Raw genomic sequence first — 9883 nt, 5'->3', positions numbered from 1 at the left:
GAGGTTTATTACCACAAGGAGAATAGTCTCGACGATGAAATTTTACACTCAAATATGATTCAACGTTCATCGTATAATTCTTTGCTCAGTCGAAATACGTTAGAATAAATTCGAGTGTCGTGTAATGTGACATAACCACAGCATTTTATAATCTACGATTCCTTTTTGTTTTTACTCTCGATAAATAGAAGCGTCTGCAGCGATATACGGATATAAAGAATTTCGCATACGTTTAATAAAAAAAAAAGAGTCGCTGGTTGCACGACGTGCCAGCTATCTTTCGGATCTTAAACATGGTCAGCTCGATAAGTGTTCGGCAGATCGAGTATTGCGTTAATACTAACAAGTCCCACTAACGCATTGATAATAAAGATTTCGCGTATTTTTTATTTCCTTTTAACAAATCACTTCACCGTATCGTTAGTGACGCTAGTAAATAGCTTCATTTTTAAAAAATGATGATAATGACGATGACGATGGTAATAATAATAATAATCAATAAAAATTAATCATTAATAATGGTAATAATATAATAATAATAATATAATATATAATATAATATACTATTTTAATAATATGTCTTTGCTTTGCGCGATCGACCAAGTGCAACGCGGTCCAAGACGATCAGGCAAGAGACCAATGGTTCTTCAGCCCTAAAATGGTCGTATGAATAATTTTAATTAACTAAACTTGTTTATCTTTTATATGGAAAATCGCTTGTATGATATTTCACATAGCAAGGATGCTTGTGTGGGAAAGGCTAGGTCCTTCATCTTTCCTAAAGATGTCCACTGTGTAGGGTTGCTAAATTCTAACATTATTTCTAATTATAATTTGTTGCTGAGAACAGACGTCTGATTTTTTTACAATTTTATAACGGGTAACCCTTGTCATCCACGCTACCATTACAGGGTTAATCGATTCGAACATCGATTCCACGAACAACCGTCTACTTGCCTTCTCCTCCCGCGTCGGTTCATCGTTCGCGACGCGTATTGAAACAGGTACATGCAATGAAAAAAATTTCGTCGCTTCCAGGATGCCCTTTAAACAACATAGGGCATCAAAACACACACCTCCCGGTCGACCGCACGATCAAAAATTGCATTTCATTAAATCGATATGAGATCGTTTTGGTATGAATTAATCCCGGCCATTTCCGCGACGCGACGTTTGTATCGTTTTCTCATCTTTTTAAATCTTTTTTCTATGTTTGCCCCTTTTCAAATCTCGACGATCGTGCTGGACCGAGCCCTGGATCGATATATATCCCCCGGGCGATCGTTGTACATAACGTGTGTCGTTCGACGTACAATAGCAGGATCTTTCCTTTTTTTTTTTTTTTTTTTTTATATTTATTTCTTCGTTTTTGATCGGCCCTAATTGGCTCGCTGGTCGAATCGATCGAATATGTTCCGTTCGGTTAGTGCGTGCGGACTATGCTCGGTCGTATCGCGACCGTACAGTGTTGCCAACGGAAAACGGATTCTTTGGCACGTCTGATTTTAGGGTAGCTCTTTCGAGATTGACAACGATAATGATTAATATAATATTGCAAGAAGGAGCAAGATGCAGAAAGACTATGAAAGAAATCCAACGAGTTTCGACGAACGATCGGATTGATCGAACGAAACGTACACGTACCCGGCAACACTGGACACGCGAGAACGACTTAATTATCTATTCGTGGTTTGAGGATAGTCGGCACACAAAATGTCCGGGGTCCGATACAACATTTGCCCCCGCCTCGGACTTTTGAACGTTTTCAAGCGACCTATTTTTAAATGCGATACAATATTTATACAATAATATAATGCGAGTCCGTGAACTCGACTGCAACGAATTCGACTAAGTAATATTGACGTTTATATCGCGACAAGATACATATGAAATATAGTTTCAGTGCCTAACTGTTTCGAGCCATCTTGATCGAAGCCGGTGACAACGACGACGATGACGTGAATTCGATGTTACTTCTCTGATTTTTTGCTTCGATCAAAATGGCCGTTTTGTGTTTGTTTCTGTTATGAAATAAACCTGAGGTATCTTTAAGTCTGTAAAGCTTCCGTTACGAATCTGTTTTTCCCGTTCTCCAGCAATTTAAAGCGTTCCGCGTTAGATGTCTGTTTCTTTCTGCTGCGTTTCTTACGCTGTTTGGAATTTCATTTTGATGATTAGAAAAATGTAGTAGCGGAGAATATTTGGCATTTCGAATGGCACGATCGTTAATTCTTCTATCGCGACTTTTCCATGTGGTGTGCCTGACGTGTGAATTCCCGCCAAAATTCTCTTTCGTTTTTCAACACTCCCCGAAACAAAGAAGTTAAGGATGCAACGTCGGGTTATTCCCTTTGTTTTTTTTTCTTTTTCCGTTGAAGAGTCCGAGGAAAATAAAGATTCTCGTCTTACGCGTGCCGAATAATACTACTTTTTTTTTGCTCGATAGTACCAAATGGTCATCGTCAAAAAATTCTCTTAAAAGTATCGAAAAATTGTTCGTATCTTGGATACGATTATTGTGATTATTAAAAAAGAACGGCTACAATAAATGAAAGGATAGTATCTATCCCTGCGACACGCTAAAAACCGTCAGTAAAATGTTTAATTTCAATAGAAATTTCGACGTTAAAAAATTGTTACAATATACATATACGGTGGTCCACCAAAAATGAAACACCTATTATCCATTTTCAGTTAACGATACTATCGTGATTCATTTTGGAATCTAACGTTTAAACATGATTATCATTAAACGATTACATGTTGTCAGAATCAACATTTAAATCTACAATTCTTTTTTATCCAAAAAGGATAATAATTTATACTAAAGAATTATCATCGTACATAATGACGTAATTAATCACTTGAATAAATGCTCATCCTTCTAATTTTACGAATAAGAATGCAAACTTTTTCAAATTACATTGATAAAAATGATTTTTGCCACGAGCATATCTTTGCTAACAAAGAAGATAATCAAGTGTCCTGTTTCTTGTTGGACCACGATGCGCTATAAAAACGTATAACAATAACGATATGCAGCGTCATCGCTATATTCTTTTCGTAGCATTATTCGGCGTTCGATCAGGATTATTTGGAAAATCCGATTTCAATAGTACATCCAAGAAGCCACGATTAGGATTCGAATTTTGACCTAATGAAGGAACCTATTTGGACGGCAATTACTTTCTATTCTATCAACGTAGTCTCACGACTTTGCTTTCCTTCTTCTCATTATTTTTCCATTTCGTTTTTCATTTAATTTCCTACATCCTGGTCCTTGATCTACGATGTATTCCTTGCTACTTCTTGCGTTCGATCGAGCACAGTGACATAGGTGTTAACCGTTTGAGTGCCATATTGAAAATTGATAAGTGCCATCGCATTGGCCCTAACTTAGTTTACTGTTATTGTTATAGAATCTCGAATCGTCTCTTTAACACGAAACGGATGAATGGCACTCAAACTGTTAATATACTTGCATACATTGCGTCCACGAAACTCTTTTTTTTTTCGGCTAACTCAGCTAACAAGAATCTAAGTACGTAGACAAAACGATTAAGAAAACGAAAACACTTTGTATAGATGACGACAATCGATAAAAAAGAAATACGGTGGAACACGATTGGAGATACGATGTCTTTGGTTCGGAAATACGAAATTGTGTGTCGCGAAAAAATAAAAAAACCAAACGTAATACCGTCACGGTGATCGTGTGTGTGTATCCTGATTTTTCATTCGAATCTTACGCGGTCGTTGCACGTGTCTGTAATTCTGATACTCCTTCGGTGTTTTTGATATTTTCTCGGCGAACCACTTAATCTCGCGTAACGCAATGTTAATATGTGTGTATATATATATAGTACGTACGTATATATTAAATAAATCAGTACACTGTTGAGATTAACCGTAAAATTATGCAAGCAAAACGAAGAACGCGTCGTTAAAAATCGCATGAAATTGTACTAGAAAGATGAGCATTGATCAACACGATGGAAGCAGTCTCGTCCTTTCAACGGATACGAAACATAAGATATACCATTGAAACACTATTCAAATTCTTACGTTCGCGTCCGCTGATAACAACGAGACACCCAAGACTTATCGTTAAAACAAACGAATAATTAATAATAACAGTAATTACATTAATAATAACGGTAATAAAGAATCATTTAAATTTGACGACGGTGATAGCAGGCGGGATCCTTCGTGTCGCGCGTCTCAAAACGAAAAACAAAATATTTTTCTCGTTAAAGGATTAAACTGCACCGCCACCGTCGCAAAAGTCATCGAGATCAAACGATTTCTTTGTCCCTCGCGTTTTGGTTTACCTTCCCTACGAACGATTCGTGACCAAAACGAACGTGTAAGTTTTGTTTGCATGTCGTGCGGACGATCGAAGGCGAGAAAGGAGCACGTTTAAAATACGTAGATGAAAATAGAAGCTTCTCTCCTCGTCGCGAATACGAGTTTACGCGTGTTGGAAATCGCTACTTCGAATTTTCGTCCTTTTTTACGTACATACTTGTCAGCCATAGAACGAGATCTCCTGGCTAAAGGATGATTTTCATCCTCGGTATTGTATGTACTTACATCGATCGATCGATTCAACTGCGAAGCCTTTATCTCTATTTCGTGCACGCAGCTCCTCTTTGCTTTTTTTTTTCCTTTGTCGGCGAACACGATCTTAGGTCGTCGAGATGAGGCTAGCAAACCTCAGCTCGACACACGCATACATTCATCCACGCATACGCACATAATACACATGCACACCCGCTGCATCGTTCCCTATTTTTCGCGTACGAAGCTCCAACAGTATGGTCGTTATCCTTACTCCCTTCTTTTTTTTATGTTTTTTCTTTTGTTCGTTTGTCGTTTCGCTTCGATTGAATTAATTTAATCTGGCAGTATAATATATAATTGGTGTATAAAATTTTGTTTCCCCTCTGCGACACGCATTGTCTGTTCATCGTATTCTTCACCTCGTCATCGTTACCGTTCCTTCTGTACATATGTATACGTTTATATGTCGGCCCATACCCGTCTAATTATCCGATAAAATTTAGAGAAAATATCACAATTGGCCCTAGCGCTTCGACGCGATTCCATTCAACTTGCCCGTCTGCGTCCTTCCAGGAAGAACAATCGGTCAGACCAAATATGTATATCGATTTGTTTTGCGGTCTTCCATTCGTCCGATACGTGGGTCGCACGCGACTCCATTTCTCTCTTTCTCTCTCTCTTTGTGTCTGATCGTGGATCGCGTGGACGATCGACGTGTTTTCAAGAAACGACGACAACCCCAACGAAATCGAGCTTCGTCGCCCTCGTCGGAAGAAGGAAGACCCATTGCAATGACCTAAGAGTCGGTTCGAGAACCATCACGTGTTCATTGGAACACGCGCGTACACGCTGCGACTTCGAGCGAGCGTGTATCTCTTTTCTTTATGTACCGAACCAAAAAAAAAAAAAAAGCAAAAAAAAGGATTTTTGCTCCGGCAAACCCGAAACGAGACCTTGTTCCGTGCTCTCCATGTACGTATAGATAGGAAGAAAAAAGGAATAGAAAGGGAGAGAGAAATAAAGAAAGAGAGCACGACAGTCTAAGGATACCTCGTCCCAGTTATTCGTTACCTACTAATCAAAATCCCTTATTACGGCTAAAAAAGACCCTAACGGAGTTTGCCAAATGCCAGACGATCGGTCAACGATCTTCTTTTCATCTTCAATGTTCGATTCTTCTCTCTATTTGATTACTGACAACAAGTGTCGACGATCTTCTCTGCTTCGCACGCAATGTGTGATCGGCCCTTCTAACCGTCCGCCATCCGTCATGGGATTGACGTTTTTCTGCGAGACTCATGGCGTCTCGTTTACCTATACTCGCAAGGCAGGAAAAAGCCAAGAGATACGACTACGGGAAACAAGAAATACAGGAAGAGGTATTGCTGGCGTTCGCAACACCGCCTGACCCAGTGATCTCTTTCGATCATTGGCATTTTATGACATCCCTGATAGCGGGAATATGAAAACCTGCCGGATCGAACGGTTCTAGAAAAGATGGTGGACGATATATGGGGTACCTCTTCGCTGTGGTGACACCAGTCAACGCTACGGATCGCACCACCTCACACTTTTGTTCGCGCTAGTCGAGTGTCCGACGACGACGATGGGAATTGGCAATTTTGCTGGCAGTTGGCGAGAGAAGTTTAACGTAGCATTGGCAAACTCTGGGGTCGGCTCGGCGACAATCTCCGTCCGCGGACGTACGAACGGGGCGGTCGCTTGGCCTAGTCGCCGAAACGGCTACAGGCTTTCTTCCACTTGCACTGTGTGCACCAAAGGTCACGGTGCTCCATACCATAGACCTTGCGACATTTCTTCGTCTCCCCGCGGATCCGTCGTGGCGATGATGGCACCTTGCCCGTCGACACCGGCAACAATGTATTCTGCTGGTACGCCTGGATCGGTCGTGGTGATAGCTTTATGTGCTTGATTGGCGTACCCTGTTTCAAGCACATCATCAAATCGAACGATTAATAAAAAGAAATGATACTTTCTCCGTGTTTGTAGGTCAAGGGTCGACAGATAGAGGTCCATCTTTACAGTAGTAGTTTTTCGAGACTTTCAAGTTTAACCTTATTACAATTGAATTGTAAGAAAAACAATGAAGGAAAAGAGGATAGTATGCATATTGTTTTGGGTCTGCTAGTGGACTCACTCGGTGAAGTTACTGTGGCGACCCTGATTCCCAAAAAATAGGTGATGTTGGGGATAGTGGGAATTTAATGGATACTCTATTACCCCGTGATTTCTATTTTCCGCGGATCCTGTTCTACCTAGCAGACCCTTGCCTTTAGAAGCGGAGACAATTATGGTCAGGTCAGAATGCTGTACGAAGGAACAGGTGATTGAACGAGGACTTACAGGAAAGCTAGAGTTTTCGGACGATCCCTCTGGTGGCGAGTATGGGCAGTACCGCCATAACCTTTTGCGGTCCATCAGTCCCATGCAACGGACCGCTAGCAGATCCGACTAAAATTGATATTGATTTGAGATTAAAATAAAGAATGAGTAGTTTATATGTTCCTGGCTATCGGAGATCGTCTTGTAATAAGACAGATCCCGTCTTGGATGGGTTAAACCCGAAAGCCTCGTAAAACAATTATTATCGAGATAACTTTTGTTTATACCGTCTTTCTAACTATACAGCTGTATCTAACCCATCGAAGGGTCAGTGAACGTACCGGTGATTGCGAAATGGCGAACGCCGTATTACGTTCTCTGATCCCGACCATCATACTCTCGAGGCTGTTGTTGTTATTGTTGTTATTATTATTATTGGTGGAGGTTGCCTCAAGGCGAAGTTGTTTCTGATACTCGGGATCTTCGTGTGGTGGCCTGGCCATGTCCCGGTGCGACATCGTCGGCGGTGAACTCATGTGATCCACCGCCACCTCTTGGTAGTAAAATTCCTCCTCGTGGTCCGAGATGTCGTCGTCATCTTCGTTATCGTAGCCGTTCGACTTTTTCGGCCTGCAACAGCCGCGTGATCGTGGTTAGACGCGAAGCTGAACGCGGCCGTCCGCGCGCGTGCAAAATGTAAGAGCGCGAACCACGGCCCAATCGTCACGGATTTCGTTCACGCGAACGATACGCTCGCAGCGCCGCCAATTTATCTTATCGGGCACGGGGTTCAAGGTTAATCGTCGCGTACATGACCTCGTATGTCTACCACCGGTCGGTCACGATACGCGCGACCAACCCGACGAAAAGCTCTTGGTCGGATTTTCACGAGACTTGTTGCGTCCCGCGCGCTTACACGTTGCTTACACTTACCCCAAGTGCGATTGGCGCACGTGTTCCTCGATAAGCGCCACGGTCGCTTTGATCTCCAGGCACCCCTTCCAAGTGCATTTGAACACCACTGCTGCGTTCGCCTGAAATCAGAACGATCTTTATATGCTTCGTGAACGATTAAGAAGAACAGTTACGTTTACGCTTGAAGAAATCTAGCAGTAAATATTAAATTACGAGAAGATCTAGGAGTAACCTTCCGTTAATTAACTTGTCTTCTTCTACTATGGAACAGGATATAAGTGTAATATATGGTTTTATGCAATCTAACATCCTTAAATTTTCAACCGAACTAATGAAAGACATATCTTGAGCAACATCCTCGTGAAAGAGAGCAGTGGTTCGACACCGAAGCAACGATTTCGGCAAATTTTAGACCATCCTCTGACGGCATCTCACGGCTCGTCGGTCAACGCGGCCTAGCGTAAATCGTACGTAGGCACTCGAGCGGTGTGAAGCCGCGTACACGAGGGAAAATCGATGCGCGGCAGCCAGCGCGTACGCTGCGCGCCACGTTTCTTTGTTTATATCGGCCGGCACAGGACGGAGATATGCCGGTCGCAGCAGGATCACGTGCTATTGATCCAGGAACGATACCGCTTCTCTCGGACCACGCGGTCGTCCACGATCGAGCAGCAGCCTTCAACCCTTCCCGCTGCTTCCTTCGTCGCACGCAACGCGATCGACGACCCTGTGGCGGTAGCTTCGACTTGTTTTCGAGCCTCTAACCATGAAACGGCAAAGGGAACACAGCAAAACATATCTACGAAGCAACTACAAGAAAGACTGTAGATAATGTTAATTTAAATTTCGACATACTTGGAATGCAATGTTTCACACTGCCTATGCCTGAGGACACACTTGGATCTTAAAAGGTTAAAAGCGAAGGACGATGTGAGAGGCGATACATTGAAGTACGAACGGTAGTTCACTGAATTTTCAGTTTGAAATGTTTAACCAGAGCTGATAGAATTACAAAAACATGTGAAAATGATAAATTAGCAATATGCTACTTCATGGAACAACAATATGTTTGCATTTGAATCGAATAGCGATAAAGGAACAAGGTATTTAGCTGTATGACAGTTAGCTCTCAAGGACTCGCTTGTTGTATGCTAAGAAATACATGTGTAGCAAAGACACTTAACAACAAAACTATTACAGTCGTAAATAGCGGTAACAAGCTGCAAGGTATGCGATTACGGTGAACGCAGGAATATGCGATCGACGTGAAACATAATTATCACGATTTTATATACAGCTTCCCTAAGGTTACAATTTTTAATCAAGTTCCAATGTAAGATGTACGATAAGATTTTATCGTTGCACCTGAACTGATAATACATTTTAATTTGTTTATTTTCAACAAGGTACTTATCATAAAAATGCAATAATATCCAAAGTCACTTGAACAGATGGTTCACGAATTACTTTGATCAATATTTACAGACACAAAAACATTAACATTACAATACTTAATACAAACTTTCCCGTTACCTTAGCTATTGATACTATTATAAACACCGCGAACGTATTCATACTGAATGACGCAAATCCCCCTTCTCTTTCAAATAGGTAAAACAGAAAATGGCTGTTGTACTATGACGGTAATTTTTAAAGTTTCACCTATAACAGGAAACGAATTTTTCATGAAGTACTACTCGCTTCTTCAAGGACCTTTCCGTTCGTGACATCACCTTTGAAACGGTACACGCGGGCAACGCGTACATGCCGTAGCATAGGCATTGCCGAGGTCACAGACCTTCTATGCCGGTTGGCAGGCAATGTTCTCCCTTTGCTTTGCCTTGGCTTGCCTTGCCGTTGCTTTTGCCTCGTACCGAAGAAGTCAGCGTTGATCCTTTCTCCTTTTACGCGGCGACTTTCAGTTACGTTCGTTAAAAATCATAAGATGCAGGCTATTCGAGCAACAGCATCTATCGTACGTCCACGTGTGTTCCTCTACACGATCGAAATAAACTTTCCAGGATCCATTTGATCATTTTTATTAAACAAGAAAGGAATGAAA

The 9883-nt window shown here is 41.6% G+C and overlaps 1 protein-coding gene across 3 annotated transcripts in view; it reads right to left on the bottom strand.

Moving 5' to 3' along the window:
• Positions 1-1325: 1325 nt before the first annotated feature.
• Positions 1326-9883, bottom strand: part of Glut4EF (Glucose transporter 4 enhancer factor) — a 59117-nt gene continuing 50559 nt past the window's right edge. For 2 of the 3 annotated variants that reach the window (XM_034332327.2, XM_034332330.2), the window contains exons 6-9: positions 7840-7940; positions 7248-7536; positions 6928-7035; positions 1326-6506 (exon numbers count right to left, since the gene is read on the bottom strand). In XM_034332327.2, the coding sequence (XP_034188218.2) occupies positions 6291-6506; positions 6928-7035; positions 7248-7536; positions 7840-7940 (714 nt within the window). In that variant the 3' untranslated portion in view covers positions 1326-6290. The remainder of the gene's footprint in view (positions 6507-6927; positions 7036-7247; positions 7537-7839; positions 7941-9883) is intronic. The other variant, XM_034332329.2, reaches the window with a different exon arrangement.

This window comes from Osmia lignaria, chromosome 3 (genome assembly GCF_051020975.1).
Source record: "Osmia lignaria lignaria isolate PbOS001 chromosome 3, iyOsmLign1, whole genome shotgun sequence".
Taxonomy (NCBI): domain Eukaryota; kingdom Metazoa; phylum Arthropoda; class Insecta; order Hymenoptera; family Megachilidae; genus Osmia; species Osmia lignaria.
Note: the sequence above shows the minus strand (reverse complement) of the source record. Positions and strands in the feature narration are given on the sequence as shown.